We start from the raw sequence: 18,193 nt of genomic DNA, 5'->3' as shown, positions 1-18,193 counted from the left end.
AGAGTCAGTGGCTCGTGATATGCACCCTGCCACCTTGATTAAGCCATTTATGCTGGAAAGCAGCTTGCTCCTATATATTACTGGCCAAAAAAAGCCCTTTCCGTCATTAATTTCTCATTCAGAAGTTTCTCTGCTGACATTAATCAGCTCAGTCTCTGTTAGGTACTTCAGTTGAGACCAAAAGCAGCATTGCTTGTTTAATTTATGCTGTTAGCAGATACTTTCATTCTAAATACCATACAGTGCATTCAAAGTATACATCTTATCATGTGTTCCCTGGAAAGCAAACCCATGACCTTGGTGTTGGAACAGGAAATGAAGTCTCAGAAAGTGTAGTTTAATTAGTGTTTCCTGAGGCAAACATCATACGCTCATGCTAAGGTTTGAACTAACTTCTGGGCATAACTCACCCTCCAGCATTTGTGCCTCAGATGTGAGGGATACCTCAAATTTAGCAGCTTAGTCTGTAGGAGAGGTGTTTTTTTATTTTTTTCACTAGAATTGGCTTAGCCTACATCAACGAGAAAAAAAAAATGCTACAGTAGAAACCTGTTTAGCAATTGATTCTAAAGTATCTTACCATAAACGGTTGCATCAGATTAGTGTTTTACAATCAAACACTGTCAGTTATGTTTTTTTTTTCAAGTTAAAAACCATTTTCTCCATTTTGTTATTAATAATGTACATTGTGATGTTTTGTGACATTTTGTGTTATTTAGTTTATTGTATTATTTTAGTGTTACATGTTGTATATTTAACAGGAGAGTTCTGACTCGTAACAGTAAGCAACCATCCAGAAAAGGGTTTTGCACTTGCAAGCAAGAAAAAAAAAGGAAAATCTTGGCATTCGGGTGCAGCCCTTTCCCTTTTTTTTCCCTGTTTGTCCAGTATGGCATACTACATATGGTCTCCACCCGGAAAGATGAAGGCCGAATGTGTCCTTTTTCTGGCACGGAAGTGCACAGATGAGCAGGCCATCTGCAAGACCAGCTTAATTTATGTCAGCTTAAATGTACATTTCTCACTCTTTCTCGCTCCCTCACATGCCAATGAATGCCCACACATCCTCACTTTTCATACGAGTGAAAACAGGTGTGCTCTCCTCCATCATCTCAGTCACTGTTGCCATAGCAACCCTCTCCACAGCATCAGCGTCATCCCTGCGAGCAGCAAGTGGTCCCCACCTCTAAGAAAACTGTGGGGCACTTTTCATTTTGACTCATCTTTCTGAAGAATAGACACCAGCATTATCTTGAACCCACCTCAGTCAGAAATTTGAAGGAAGTTACATTGTCTCTGAAGTGAATTGAAGAATACAATGTCTCATTATGTTTCGCAACGGAACTTAATACGTCTTTGCATTTTGATTAGCGCTAGGCTGTTGTAAATGAAAGAGAAGAATTGTTCCAGACAATACTCTAAGCCGCTTTGTTGCAGCCATTTTGAAGTGTTTGACTGCATTTTGAAGTGTGTGACTTCTCTTCTCTTCTCTAGGATGCTGTAAACACCCTTGTCGATCTGTGAAGGGGCTTTTCTTACAGACTCTCAGTGTTACAGAACCTCGGGAGATGTATGGCAGTGCACGTGCCGTCGGCCACATCGAGGGCAGCCCTGCTCGCTCCCCACGGCTGCCCCGCTCTCCTCGGTTGGGCCACCGTCGAGCCAACAGTGGCAGTTCAGGCTGCAAGACCTTATCCATGGAGAACATCCAGTCACTCAACGCTGCCTACGCAACATCTGGCCCAATGTACTTGAGCGACCATGAAGGCGTCGGATCCACGGCTACTTACCCTAAAGGCACCCTGACGCTCGGTCGGGCCACGAGTCGAGCGATGTACGGCGGTCGGGTTACGGCCATGGGCAGCACCCCTAATATTGCAATGGCGGGACTCCCGCACGCCGATCTGCTGTCTTATGGAGATCTGGGCTCTCTGTCTATGCTCCACCACCAGGGGACGCCGTCGGCCCTGCTGCGACAGGCGGTTAGGGGCAGTGGAGGTGAACTTTTGGAGCTCCAAGCACAGCTGCGGGACATGCATAGGGAAAATGAGCTACTACGGAGGGAGCTGGACCTGAAGGACAGCAAGCTGGGCTCTTCCACCAATAGCATCAAGAGCTTCTGGAGCCCTGAGCTGAAGAAAGAACGCGTGATGAGGAAAGAGGAGGCAGCTCGCACATCAATCCTTAAAGAACAGATGCGAGTGACCCACGAGGAGAATCAGGTTAGGATGGTTACCTTACCTTACATGCAGAATGATAAGGAGCTATGCTTGAGTAAAAATAAGGGTTCTTTAGAGGTTATTTGCAGTCATTCCTCCAATTAAAACCCATTTTCTAGGATTTTTGAAATGCTGTATGGTTCTTTGGAGAATTAAGTTCTTGATTTTACATTATATGTTCTTCAGATCACTATATTTGTCCTAGATATCAGGCAATCACAGAGGAAAAGCCCCCCTGGGCTTTTTTTTAATTTATTTTGTAGCACCAGTACGCTGATAACCTTCTAAAGAACTATAGAAATGAAAAATGTTCTCTAATAATATCAGATTGTTCTGTAAGACCCTTTTCATTAAGAGTGAATTTTGCTAAGCTGTATAAATAATACATTATGGCATTTATAGATTATTTACTCATGGCTTTTGATGCATGCAACTGTTCAAAAGAATCCTAAGAAAACTGTATCACTGTTTCCAGAAAAATATTAAATGTTTTTTTAGCACCAAATCAGCATATTATAACGTTTTCTGTTTTTTTTTTTTATCACAGAAATAAATTACATTTTAAAATATGTTAAAATAGAAAACAATTATTTTAAATTAAAATTTTCTGTATTTTTGTTTAAGTATTGGTGAGCTTGAAAGATTTATTTGTATAACATAAAATACTGAGCTGACCCCAAACTTTTGAACAGTAGCGTATGTTAGTACATAGATTTAAAAAACATAAAGTTCACCCAAAAATGTAAATTCTGTCATTAATTATTCACCCTCATGTCGTTCCAAACCCATAAGACCTTTGTTCATCAAAATAAAAATGCACATGCATTTTTGTTTTCTTTGCACACAAAAAGTATTCTCGTAGCTTCATAAATTTACGGTTGAACCACTGGACTGTTTTAATGATGTCTTACTACCTTTCTGGGTTTTGAACTTGTCAGTTGTGTTGCTGTCTATGGAGGGTTAGAAAGCTCCCGGATTTCATCCAAAATCATTTAAATTGTGTAATGAAGGTCTTACAGGTTTGGAACAACATGAGGGTGGGTAATTTATGACAGAATTTTCGATGCTATCTCATGACCAAATCATATGTATTTTACGAGGTGGCTAATTCGAATGAACTCGTACGCCCTCACCAGTACGGTTTTGTACGATTTGTCTAGACCCCAGTAACAGGTAGGTTTAGGGGCGGGATTAGGTGTAGGTCATTCGTACAAATTCATACAAATTGTGCAACTTGTAAAATACGTACGATTTAGCACAAATCGTATGCCATGAGATCAGGCTGGAATTTTCATTTTTGGGTTTACCATAACTTTAACCCAGAAAAAAATCTAACTGTCATTGCTTGCTCACCCTCATGTTAGACAAATCCGTATGATTTTTCTTTTGTCCGTGGAAGATAAAAGTTGATGCCAAGATATTTGAAAAATTAAGAGCAACTTGAACATTCGTCTAAATTACTCTTTTTATTCATGTCACACAGAAAACCATACAGGTTTGAAACGACAAGATGGTGAATAAATGATAACAGAATGTTCATTTTGGGTTAACTTTCTCTTCAAGACTTGTTTGTTAGCTGGCGAAAAACTGGTAAAAGTTGCCTGCTTTAGGGATATGCCTTATATGCCTTGTCTTTGAATTCTTGTGTTGCCAAGGTTGCTCTTCCTGTCTCCAGTTTTGGTGTCATCTGTGGGCTGTTCGTTTCTTCTCCTCTGTTCTGTGTCTCACTCAACTGTGTAATCACACTCTCACTCTTTTTTTTCCACCCACTCTCTTGCTCTTTAAGTCTCTTCACAGATGATTTCTTCTTTGGGTTGTCTGTCTTTTATGTGGCACTTCTGGAAAGAGGCTCTTATAATCATTAATATTTCATCATTTAATCGGATGTGGCTCTCTGTCAATGAACACACCAAAGCCACAGATACTGAAACACATTTTAGACAGTTCTGGCTGAAAATACAACTCATTCAAAGCCATTGTAGAATGGCATATATTTGCATACGTGTGACTAAGTTGCTATAGAGTGCAACAGTGCCTGCCCACTTTTTCAGCAGTCTTGGTTCTGTAGATATACTTTCTGTCCATTACCCCCAAAGGGATTTTAAAACAGTCTTCATTACAAAAGTTACAAGCATGAACCAAGCCAACCAGCTACAAGGTTAATTAACAAATTTTAATTTGAAGTCAAAAAGTATTTGAAATGGAACAAAAAGACAAAGACTTTGTACTTGCTGGCCTTTAATGAAGGAAATAATTCAGTTCCAAACATTGCGAATAGCATACTCGTTAATCATACTTTATTGATTGAATACTTACCAAAATGTGTGATGATTCAAGACCACTCTCATGCATTCAACAGATGTGGACCGAAGATATTTGTTTTCTCACAGTCTCACCTCGTCCTGTCTATCGGTGTTTTTGAGAGTAGGGCAGTGGCCTAGTTAAATCACACTCCGTCAGCACGCTGCATGCGGCCTGGAGACGAAGAAATGTCAAGGACAAATGCTTGTCTGAGAGACTTTGTTTTCTTTCATCTGATTCCTTGTCGTCTCCTTTTCTCTGTCTCTGTCATCCAGCTCTCTTTTTGGCTCCTGTCCTGTCACACATCCTCACTCTGTGCTTCTTCCTCTCTCTTCCTCGTCCTATGTCCTCTCCATCCATCTTGTTCTCTGTTACTCTATCCACTCATCCCCTAAGGCACCATATGGCATTTCACCATATGGATCTTGTATATCGTAAATACCATATCGAGAGTCTTGCATTTGACTGAATTGTAAAGGTGCATCTCAATAAATTAAATTGTCGTGGAAAAGTTCATTTATTTCAGTAAAATCAACTCAAATTGTGAAACTCGTGTATTAAATAAATTCAATGGAAACAGACTGAAGTATAGAGAAGTTTAAGTCTTTGGTTCTTTTATTTGTGATGGTTTTGGCTCACATTTAACAAAAACCCACCAATTCACTATCTCAGCAAATTGTTCCTTAGTCTTCAAAATGGTCTCTCAGTTTGGTTCAATAGGCTACACAATCATGGGGAAGACTGCTGATCTGTTGTCCAGAAGGCAATCATTGACACACTTCACAAGGAGGGTAAGTCTCAAACATTCATTGCCAAAGGAGCTGGCTGTTCACAGAGTGCTGTATCCAAGCATGTAAATAGAAAGTTGAGTGGAAGGAAAAAGTGTGGAAGAAAAAGATGCACAACCAACCGAGAAAACCACAGCCTTATGATGATTGTCAAGCAAAATCGATTCAAGAATTTGAGTGAACTTTACAAGGAATGAATTTAGGCTGGGGTCAAGGAATACAGACGTATCAAGGAATTTGGCTACAGTTGTCGTATTCCTCTTGTTAAACCTCTCCTGAACCACAAACAATGTCAGAGGCATCTTACCTGGGCTAAGGAGAAGAAGAACTGGACTGTTGCCCAGTGGTCCAAAGTCTTCTTTTCAGATGAGAGCAAGTCTAGAGTCTGGAGGAAGGGTGGAGAAGTTCATAGCCCAAGTTGCTTGAAGTCCAGTGTTAAGTTTCCACATTCTGTGATGATTTGGGGTGCAATATGTCATTTACTGGTGCTGGTAACATTGTGTTTTTTGAAAACCAAAGTCACTGCACCCGTTTAACAAGAAACTTTGGAGCACTTCACACTTCCTTCTGCTGATCAGCTTTTTGAAGATGCTGATTTCATTTTCCAGCAGGATTTGGCACCTGCCCACACTGCCAAAAGCACCAAAAGTTGGTTAAATGACCATGGTGTTGGTGTGCTTGACAGGCCAGCAAACTCACCAGACCTGAACCCCAGAGAGAATCTATGAGGTATTGTCAAGAACAAAATGAGAAACAAGAGACCAAACAATGCAGATGAGCTGAAGGCCACTGTCAAAGAAACCTGGACTTCCATACCACCTCAGCAATGCCACAAACTGATCACCTCCATGCCACGCCGAATTGAGGCAGTAATTAAAGATAAAAAAAAGGAGTCCCTACCAAGTATTGAGTACATGTACAGTAAATTAACATTCTTTCCAGAAGAATTTTTATTGGTCTTATGAAGTATTCTAATTTGTTGAGATGGGTTTTTGTTAAATGTGAGCCAAACTCATCACAATTAAAAGAACCAACGACTACTTCAGTCTGTGTGCATTGAATTTATTTAATACACCAGTTTCACAATATGAGTTGAATTACTGAAATAAATGAACTTTTCCACAACATTCTAATTTATTGAGACATTATTTCACATTGAAATTTACTTATATTTTATTGCTAAGTGCTCAGTTTTATTGTGTTTCGCATTCATCTCACTAAACTACTCTCAGTTGAGTTAAACCAGGTTTCAATGCATATTTAAATTAAATCATTGCCAATCATTTAAACACAACAGTCCTCCTTTCCATGCAAATTAGGCTTATTGTGTTGTTCACAAAAGTACATTTGCCTACTGCAATTATTGGTGTGGTTTAATTAAAAGAGATGTTTGTGAACATTTTCTAGTGATTTTGGCAGCAGTTATTGATCAAATTACAGTGAAGAGACCTATTTCCTGATGCACAGTGAAACCAAATGCACTTTATGCATTTTCAAGAGACAGTTCAGGTGGCTAGATTGTGCAAACATCATTATGCACTGTTTTGACAATTGTTTGTGTCCTGTTTGTTGCCTGTTTTGCATAATTCCTTTTGAGATTTGGATGTGAAAACAGTGCAGAACAGAGAACAGTGCCCCAAATCTTGTAATGTGTCATTGCACATTGCACAACTGTTTTGTTAGAAAAGAGAAGTAAACTAAGACTAATTTAACTAAAATAAATAGCTGGAATATGCCATTTGCTGAAATATTCAGTTTCTATTGAGCAGAAGTTTATTTGACTAAAAAGCATAATTTCCTTGCAAAGAACTAGTGAATCATTTCAATTACTATCACATTTTCTAGATAAAACCCCTCCAGTTCATGTATTCATGTTGTATGTCTGAAAGGCACCAGTGGAGATGAAGACTACAGAATGCATAAATTAGCAGCCCTGGGGGGAAAAATGGGTTTCATAATGAAATTGAAGAAAGAAGGGATGATGCAAAATATTTCGGAGTGTTGCTGAAGATTCTGTCTTAGGTCACTAGAAACTGAAGCTTGTGAGGAAGTTGATTATCAACAGGTCAGTTTCTACACAAGGCCAATTTAACATTGTAGTGGCTTAATAAAAGCCCTGGGCAAATACATTATTTAAAAAGTGCAGTGAACAAATGACATCTAAATAACCTGAATGAAGCAAATACAGCCTGGAAGAACAGGATAAAGTCATACTCATTGCTCAGGAGATTTACTTCTCATGTACTGTACTCTTCAACATAGAGGTTCCTTTTTGCCATTCATGGATCCATAAAAAACATCCGTGGAACTTTTTCATTGCACAAAAGATTCTTTATAATAGAAGTAGTTCGATTATAAAAAATGTCCTTTACAATACGAAAAACTGGTTCTTTTTTTAACTGTTCGCTGAAAGGCTCCTTGAGGAACCAAAAATGGTTCTTCTATGGTATCATTGCGAAAACTCTCTTTTGGAACCTTAATTTTTAAGATTTAAGATTTATCTCTACTATTAACCCACATGGAAAAAACCTATATAAACATATATGTTTCAATATAGGTTTTGATATAGGTTTTTAATATATGTGACATTCATAAAATTGGCCGTTTTCCTATATTATATGTACATATATGTACATATATGCACACATATATATATATGAACATATATATGTACATATATTTACACATATATGTACACATATATATGTGCATACATATACCTATATATGTACATATATGCACACATATATATGTACATATATATGTACATATATGCACACATACATTTACACATATATGTACACATATATGTGCGTACATATACCTATATAGGTACATATATGCACGTATATATGCACCTATAATAGTAAAATTACAATCCATAGCTGCTAGGCAACATAAATAAAAGTCCAAAATATAGAAATGTACATTATGTATTTACAAGAACAATCAAATAGTACAAGAACAAAAATAAGACAAAAAACTGAACAGAAAAAAAATTATCTTTATTATTCTTTGAAGGTCTGTCATGACGCGCCTCATCATCCTCCTCCTCCGCCACCGCCTCCTCCTCCTCTTCCTTCCTGCACTATCCAATGACGTTTGATAGGGTGTCCGAGATTTTTATTTTTTCCTCTTTTTTTCTTCAGCGCACAAATTTTTTAGCGGATAGGCATTTTCGTCCACACGGATCTGGCGTTTTGGAAGAGTGAAACCGATGTTTTGAAACCGGGTCCCAGAGTGGATATATTTGAAAACGCCGCCTTTGCGTTTCGTCTGCACGGCGAATCCGTACATTTTCTGAAAATATGGCATCATCAGCCCATGTCTCGCCCCTAGTCAAACACCACTACATCACGTAACAGCAACAAAAACATGAACAAACACTGAACGCTAACATTAACACGGATTGATAAATGTATTGTTCCATGTTCGTTTGTGTACCACGCGCAGCAAATCCATGTCTTCTTCTCTGTTTTAAGTGTATCTCTGTGGCAGAATTATAGCGCCACATGCTGGTCTGGCATGTATACTACATCGGTTTCGTGTGGACGCGGATATTTCTTGAGATGAGGGAAAAAAAGATCGGGGGTCCGTCTCCGTGTGGATGGGGCCGAAGAAGTAGCGGGTACTTACGGTTATGGATAGAAATGTAGTGGAGTAAAGAGTACAATATTTGCCTCTCAAATGTACTTGAGTAAAGTCATGAGTACTCCCCAAAAATTATACTCGAGTAAAGTACAGATCCCTCAAAATTGTACTTAAGTACTGTACTCAAGTAAATGTACTCCGTTACTGTCCGGCTCTGTATATCATGTTAATATATTGCCATAGTTAAATTCCATAACATGCCAATTACATGTGATACCAATTTCACATGTTCGCACATACATAAGTTCTTGCATAATTTTTTTCGTTAATTCTTAGTTTTTGCCTTGATAATAGAAAATATGAGCTAGGCATCATGTTTGACTACAAAATGAGCTACAAAATGACCAGATCCTGTCATTAGCTATATAGAAGACATATCTTGTATGTATAGGGCTTATATGTGGATATGAAGAAGCAATACAGGAGACCTATATTTCCTGTATATGCACATATATGCACCTCAATTTTGCCTATATGTGGCATATATACGCATATATGCAGCATATATCCAGTATATATACGCATATATGCAGTATATATATGGCATATATGAGGCATATATGCAGTATATATAAGCATTTATGCAGCATATGGGCAGGTGGGAAGTCGTGGCCTAATGGTTACAGAGTCGGACTCCCAATCGAAAGGTTGTGAGTTCGAGTCCCGGGCCGGCAGGAATTGTGGGTGGGGGGAGTGCATGTACAGTTCTCTCTCCACCTTCAATACCACGACTTAGGTGCCCTTGAGCAAGGCATCGAACCCCCAACTGCTCCCCGGGCACCGCAGCATAAATGGCTGCCCACTGCTCCGGGTGTGTGCTCACAGTGTGTGTGTGTGTGTTCACTGCTCTGTGTGTGTGCATTTCGGATGGGTTAAATGCAGAGCACAAATTCTGAGTATGGGTCACCATACTTGGCTGAATGTCACGTCACTTTTCACTGTCACATATATGCAGCATATATATTATCAAATATGTGCATATATGTGCATATACACTGCATATATGTTTCATATATGCGCATATATCCACATATAGGTTCTTTCCATGTGGGAAATGTGACATATCATGAAAATCTAACTTTTCCATGTTTAAGTGCTGTAATTGCATCTACCAACCCAGGAAATATATAAAAAATGAGCCTTCCTTGGCAAGCTTGTGAAAAATAATGTAGAAAGGAGATTTTATTATAACATTACTGCCTAATCTGCACGTTTCCACCCTTGGTGCTGCCATTGTGTTTCACAAGCAACAACGATGTACCAGTTCTAATGCCATGGTGAAAGTTCAAGCAAAGCATGCTAACTTTTCTGTCATTGGCTGCACTGACGAGCACAGAACACTATAGACTCAATCAGACTGTAAGCCCAAATCCGATTTTGTGCATATCCGGTGGACAGCAACTGACTGTCCAGTGTCCACACAGTGTATTGCAACTGTTTATATCCAATTTGGGTGTCTTTTATACTTTGAGCACCTTCCCCTCCAAAGGTCTCTACACGGACGTGGTTATGCCTGCTAAAAACAACTATAACAGCAATACAGTTTGCAATACAGATGTTGTCTTACAATATGACAACATGTTGGCATCACGCTGGATCATTATTATTATTATTATGGATTTCATATTATGAAGCAGCATCGGAAAGCAGGAATCTAGAATGAGCGACTTTATTCCGTGCTGCTGTCTCTGCTGTTTTCAACACTCAAAGAGGTGAGTATACTAGCAGTATATTGTCTTTTTCCGCTTGACTTAAAGTTCGCAACAACACAAGCTTGTTTCTGCAAAAACATTTATTATATTTTCTACAAAAAACGTGATGTGTTTATGTTTTACGTGACATGAGAATGTGAAAAAGCTACACTAAGTCCAATCTGACCATTCAGACTGAAATGGATTTTCCTGAAATGGATTCCAAACCACATATGAATGTAGCTCCAAACAGATTTCATGTAGTTATTTCATGTAGTTTGTTGCCTCTAAATATGATCAGATTTCAGATTTGCACAAAAATCGGATTTGGGCTGACAGTTTGAACAAGGCTCATTTAGAGTCCCAGGTTCAGAGGAGACAAGAGAGCAGTGATTTATTGATTTATTTAATGTATATTAAGCTTTTGACACACAGATTTCTGTGCACGTGCTTCGGATCTGTGCGCTCAGAAAACCAGATCAGACCAGAAAATCTGAAGTTTAAACTAATATTGTTTGTAACATTCTGTATGATAGATATGATAATCAAAATCAAACAGATGTTTTTAGCAGAGTATCTGAGGAACAAGCTGTAAAGGCACAACTCTATTCTGGAAAAGGGACAACAACTGTTCTGCTTTCACTCAAAATAGGCATTTTCAAAATGATATAATAAATGATATGTGGGGTATTCTGAGCTAAAACTTCACAGACACATTCTTGGGACACCTGAGACTTATATTACATATTGTAAAAAGGGGCATAAGTAGTCTTCTTTAAATCTAAGCACAGTGTTGAGATCTTTTCTGAATCTCCAGAGGAGACATATTTGAGATTAGCAGCTGTTTCTCAAAAGAAAAATGTAAGAAGCAGCATATTCTGATTATTTCATGGCTCTGTATTAAAAGAGAAAATCACCTTGCATCTAGTTTGCATAAATGTAAAATTATTGCAAGCTCACTATTGAGGAGCAGATGTGTGGCATAGAATGCAATCATGGTTACAATGCAGGGGATACTGGAACAGGGACACTGAAATACACAAATGAGATTGGATATGCAAGTTAGACAGGCTTATGCTCAGCCAATCTTTGAAAATGTGTATGTGTGTGTGTGTGTCTCATTTCTCCTTTGCATGATACTGTCCCTTCTTCTGAGTCCTCAAGGTTAAATCAGGATGGTGTCACCACAGCTCCCAGCAAACACCTGTGCAGGCGTGTGTATGTGTGTGTTCGTGCAGTGCCCAGAAAATGGGAAAGGACATTAGCAGAGCTGTAGGTATATCCAGTGACAGTGCTACCGTGACACAGTTTGTGCCCTGTGGTGGAAAGTTACAAGATTAGACATGCAAGAGGTTTCTTATGAAGCCCTTGGAGTTAAGATTACGTGATCAGACATTGTATGCATGTTATTATGTATTTGTTTATCTGTTTATTTGAATATAAATGCTGGAAATTGTTCATAAAATGTGTATTTTAAATGCAGTGTAGGTTTCTCTGAATAAAAAGCATCTGCCAAGTGCATAAATGTAAATGTAAAATGACTCATGACTATTTTTCAAAGATGCTTAATGAACAAAATATACAAACAAAAACGATCCAAGAGATGCACAATATCCAGAAAGAGATATGAAAATGTAGGTACAAATAAAATGGTTTGCATCAGCTTAACCATAAACATAAAATGTTCTTACCTGACAGATATCATTACAATAAGTCTACTATTTTACTTATGATAATACATTTATATAATCTCATGATTGGTATTTTCTGTTTATATTTGTCTATTAGTATAGATTTTTTTTAATATATTTATATAAATATTTAGTTTTATTTATTTATAATGTTTTATATAATATAATACATTATTTTATAATATTTTAATAGTTTATATTTATTTATATTCATGGGCCTTTTTGCATTATTCTTCTAAATATATTTGTAAAAAAAAACATTTTGCATTCACATCAAAGTGTATTTTAAATATTTTAGTAAAATTTTGTTAAAGTTAACATTTTAGTATTTGAAGATTTATTCAAAATATATTTTCAAATTGAATATATATATTTCCTTAACCAGCATCATACTGTATATTAAATTGTAAATTTACTTTTCAAAATTATTTTCTGTCCCTTAAAGTGCACATTGTAATATATTTTAGCATTTAAATGTTTAAACAAAATATACTTAAAATATATATTTGCTTAATCAAACTTTTTTCATCATATCTTTCAAAATTTGAAAGTTTAAACAAAATATATTTTTAATTTGAAAAATAGATTTCCTCTTTTCATTTTACAGTTAGCAAAATTTTTAAATGTATTTAAATTTTTTGCCCCTTGAAGTACATACTGTAATATATTTTGGCATTTGAAGGTATAAAAATATATTTCCTTAACCAACACTGTTTTATCATCATATATATTTAACATTATTTTTTATATATTCTGCAAAATGCTCCTTTATTGTCTTCTTTTTTATGCTTTTAGTATTCTGGACACTACAATAAATATATAAATATTAAACTTGTTAGATATCCATCCACCCTTTTTCTGCAAGCAAGAGAGTAGCAGTGAACAACAGCCATTGAAATTGCAAGAGCAAAGATTGTAATAAGATGGAAGGTTTTTTTTGTTTTGTTTTTTTTTTACAAATAAGTGCTAAGCAATTTCAAGAATTTTCTCAGTATTTTTTGCTGACCTTCAGTCTTATAGTGTACACTAGGCCTAGTCCATCCATGTCCTCCAGCATGTCTGGACCTCAAGGACACTTGTGCATGTACTGAAGAAGCCAGCTTCACAAAGAGACACAGCAGGCAGGATTATACAGCAGCGGTCACCAGACACACGTCATCACATGCTGTTAGCAGTGCTTCATTTTCACACCCCTCCTCGTGGCCACATGTTCCTGCTGTGATTCTGGAGGTGGGCAGGTGAAGGGTGGGCCGCAGTGATGCTGATCATGGAAGGATCCTTCGTCACAGGGTATCACTTTGGAGGCTCAGAATGCCATATGAAGCATACTGTGCATAGTAAGTATACCATGCCCAGTATGCAGATTTTATGAATGAAACACTCTTGACATACTACATTTGCCAAAATCCTTTTGGTCAGTGGGTCGAGAAAAAGTACTGATGTAAATAGACTAGCAACCTCTTGATCTTAGTCTAGTTCTCCTAAAACGGTCCTCTCATCTTAGATTGATGGTTTCCGTGCTGTTAATATCTGGGCTTTGATGAATGATTGGGTTCATCCGTTGGGTGGCTTGTGCTTGGTGCTAATGGCTCTTGTGTAGCTCAGGACTCAGAGGTGAGATGAACGGATGAGTGAGAATGTCCTCAGGTCTTATGGGCTTGTTTAGCTCAAGTGTGGTTGGTTATTTTTTAGGTCTTTCTCTCTCTCTCTCTCTCTCTCTCTGTCTCCTCCTCTGTTTCTCTGCCTTCTTTTTGTGCTTTCTCAATTTCTCGGCTCCAAGGGTGCCTGAAAGAATGCCAATACAAAAAGGATTAGTGGGGGCTGGCTTGTTTTTGATTTGTACAGTAACAAGATTTGATGGCCTGTGTTTAAACACGATGGTGTCAAAGAGAATAATGATCCACACAGCATGTTTCAGCATGACTGAGAAAGCTAATGGAAAGACTAGATTTAGATCATGAATTTAATGCTTAAAATTAATAAACCGTGCTCACTTTCAGTCACCACTGTTCTGTTGTCATCTAGCATCTCAGAACCACATTTACAGTACCACAGAGTGATTATAGTTTTTATTCATATTATGAATCAGTTTTTGATCAGTTTTCATTTTAATTTTAGTTGAGTTTTATTTCAGTTTTAGTTATTTATGAATAATACAATTTTAAAGGGTTAGTTCAAACCAAAAATGAAAATTCTCTCATTATTTACTCGCCCTCATGTCGTTTCAAACCTGTAAGACCTTCTTTCATCTTTGGAACACAAATAAAGATATTTTTTATGAAATCCGAGAGCTTTCTGACCCTCAGCTCAGACAGCAAGGGTATGACCGCGTTAAAGGCACAGAATAGTAATAAGGACATCATTAAAATATTCCATTACATCAGTGATTCAAAGTTCAGGGAATACATTTTGTGCACATAGAAAACAACAACAAACGAACACTTTTCTTCTCTTCCCTTCTGTGTCAGTCTTAGATGCATGTTCACTCCCTTTTTTCACTACTTTTTTTCTTTGAACACAAAAAGTATTCTCGTAGCTCCATAACATTATGACTGAATGTCTACTATTTAATGATATCTTTACTAACTTTCTGGGCTTTGAATGTGTCAGTTGTGTTGCTGTCTATGGAGGGTCAGAAAGCTCTCAGTGTTCCGGAGATAAAAAAAAAAAAAAAGGTTTTGAGGTTGAGTAACTAATGACAGAGTTTTCATTTTTGGGTTGAACTAATTATTAAATTTTTGTTGTGTGTTTTAATGTTTTTACTAGTAATTTTTTTTTAATTTCTATTGTCTTAAATGTCTATAGTTTTTCTGAATTTTATTTCAGGTTTTTATTTTATTACAATAAGTAAAAAATGTGACTGTCCCATAGACTGCCAAGTAACTTACACTGTCAAGGTCCAGAAAAGTATGAAAGACATAATCAGAATACTCCTCCTGCCATCAGTGGTTCAACCACACACCATTCCATACAGATGTGCAGTTTTCTTTCAAATCAAAGCGTAAATACACATAGAAAACATATCCTTGTGGCGCGGCTAACACAGAAGAACGTACGCTGTCTGTGTTCAAAATGGCCCCACCGGTGATGCGAAGAGTCACAGAGGAAACTGATTGTAGAATAAAGTCATTATTTTTGTTTTCTTCGCGTACAAAAGGTATTCTCTTCGCTTCATAATGTTACGGTTGAAGCACTGATGACAAATGGACTATTCTGATGACGTCTTTCATACTTTTCTGGACCTTGACAGTGTTGGTTACTTGGCAGTCTATGGGACAGTCACAAGCCTCCCGGTTTTCATTCAAAATATCTTAAATTGTGTTTCGAGGATGAATGAAGCTTTCTGCTGTGAAGAGAGAATTTTAATTTTTGGGTGAACTATCCCTTTAAGGGTTTGGAATGACATGGGGTCATTTTAGGGTGGAGTAACCCTTTAAAGCTTGTTTTATTGAAAATAATGAACTGTTTTTATGGTTTCCATTTTAGTTTACTTTAGTTTATTTGATGTCTGCAGTAAATGAATACTTTTGTTCAGCAAGGATGCATTAAATTGATCAAAAGGGTCAGTAAAGACATTTATAATATTTTTATTTCAAATAAATTTTATTTGAGCTTTCTACTTATCATGGAATCCTGAAAAAAGTACCATGGTTTCCACAAAAATATTAAACAGCACAACTGTTTTCATTGATAATAAGAAATGTTTCTTGAGCATCAAATCAGCATGAAAGATCTTTTGAAAGATCACATGACTTTGAAAATCCTGGGGATCATGCATATTTATTTATGTATTTATTTATTTATTTATTTAAATAAAAGCTATTTGCAAGCTCTTAGTATCTTATATAAAGAATGAAACAATTGTTTCAATTAATTCAAGTGACCTTGGTACAGTTCTGCAGAAAAAAGAAATCTTCTAGACTACAGTAAATTAGCTTCAATTAATTAAATTTTCTTCAAGTGTGTTTAAGCATCTTAAAGCAGGTACAAAATAAATAAATAAATAAAAAATGAAAACAACCTGATTATGTAAGTGAATCAGAGGAAAGACCAAACTCTTTAAAACTGTTGGTCAAAATTGTGTTTCATTAACCTATTTCAAAACCTACAATAAAACAATGATCTCATAATCATTGATCTTCAAATCTTCAAGTCATTCTAAAAAGGTGCCTCTTGAAAGATTAAAAAGGCACCTCTTCCATTTCTGTGGTGAAATATTTGCGATTTCTCCTATTTTTCTGTGAGAGATCTGTCTCTTTGTACTGTTTCTAGCATGACTAAGCCAAAAGAAGGGAATCGGGAGGAGCTAGGCTTCTGTTCCCTGTTGTCATGGCTAACAAAGTAATGATTTGCCATCGCATTCTTTCTCTTTTCAAACTAATTGCTAATAACTAAATCCAAGGCAGAGACACTGATTCTTTAATCAGTGATTTTTTTGCATGCATTCCTTGCTATTAACAGTCTAGAGGGGCGAAGGAAACTAAATAGGGATGAATGGATTGGTGAAAAGCACATTTGCGAGGGGAAGTAGTGGCCGGAAGGAATCAGAAGACAGATTAGCAAAACAACGCACTGTGATAGACGAGTGAAGAATTGAAAGAGAGAAGAAAGGCAGTTTTCTAGCCACTGATTTTTGTGAATAACGAGACTATAAATAAATGTGTGTGTGTGGTGGGTGATTGTGGGGAAGAAAATTAACTACAGCTGCTCTGGCACAGATTGTGGTTATTGATCTTTAGCATGTACTGCTGAGCAATGGTGTGTGTGTTTGTGTGTGTGTGTGTGTGTGTGTGTGTGTGTGTGTGTGTGTGTGTGTGTGTGTGTGTGTGTGTGTGAGTGTTTGTTGTGTCCTAGCACGCAGCAGTGATAATCCCTGAGGTGTTTAGCGGCTTTGGCAAGTATCTAAATATGAAATATTTCTTCTCGTTTTCTTTTTTCAGTGCCTTCGCATTGTGGTCTAGTATTTTTAATGACTTTTTCAGCTGTTTCCTTTTTCATCGTGGTCTAGTTTCATCGTGGTCTATTTATCATTATTTATTTATTTTAATTAATATATATTTTTTACAACTATTTCTTTGTGGTCCAGTAAAAATATCATTGTTTATAATTTTTTATTAATATTTCAGTTGTTTTTCTTATTGATTCCCTTTTCATTGTTTTCCAGTCAACCTTACTATGTATGTGGAATTACCATTTTATAAAAAAAGCCCCGTGAAGCTGTGGTTAACAGTGAATTTATAACAGCACTCCGCATCGTTCCTAATACGCCCCTTAGCTTTTAAAAATTCACTGTAAACCACGGCTTCTTGGGGCTTATTGCTTTAGTATTTATTTGTATAAAATGGATAGTTCCAGTCCTTGATTCTGATTGGTTGAGCCAAGTTTAAAGCTGTTGTGAATTACTCTACAAACATACAACTTTGTTTACATTTGTGTGTTGCTCGGCAACCACTTTGTTGGAACCACAACCGTTTCTGAGCAACTACATTACTTTACAACTACTTTAGGGGGAAGTCGTGGCCTAGTGGTTAGACAGTTTGACTCCTAACCATAGGGTTGTGGGTTTGAATCTCGGGCCGGCAATACCACGACTTAGGTGCCCTTGAGCAAGGCACTGAACCCCCAACTGCTCCCCGGGTGCCGCAGCATAAATGGCTGCCCACTCTTCCGTGTGTGTGTGTGTGTGTGTGTGTGTGCACTTTGGATGGGTCAAATGCAGAGCACGAATTCTGAGTATGGGTCACCATACTTGGCTGAATGTCATGTCACTTTCACACTTTTCACACCTTACTACATATATGGAATAACCATTTTATAAAAGCAATAAGCCCCTTGAAGCCGTGGTTTACAGT

At 37.2% G+C, this 18,193-nt stretch overlaps 1 protein-coding gene across 6 annotated transcripts in view; it reads left to right on the top strand.

Moving 5' to 3' along the window:
• The window catches only part of erc2 (ELKS/RAB6-interacting/CAST family member 2), a 67,813-nt gene that overhangs the window by 1,716 nt on the left and 47,904 nt on the right, over positions 1-18,193 (top strand). For all 6 annotated transcript variants that reach the window (XM_059537582.1, XM_059537580.1, XM_059537578.1 and 3 more), the window contains exon 2: positions 1,495-2,222. In XM_059537582.1, coding sequence (XP_059393565.1) covers positions 1,569-2,222 — 654 coding nt within the window. In that variant the 5' untranslated portion in view covers positions 1,495-1,568. The remainder of the gene's footprint in view (positions 1-1,494; positions 2,223-18,193) is intronic.

This window comes from Carassius carassius, chromosome 44, assembly GCF_963082965.1.
Source record: "Carassius carassius chromosome 44, fCarCar2.1, whole genome shotgun sequence".
Lineage (NCBI taxonomy): Eukaryota > Metazoa > Chordata > Actinopteri > Cypriniformes > Cyprinidae > Carassius > Carassius carassius.
Note: the sequence above shows the minus strand (reverse complement) of the source record. Positions and strands in the feature narration are given on the sequence as shown.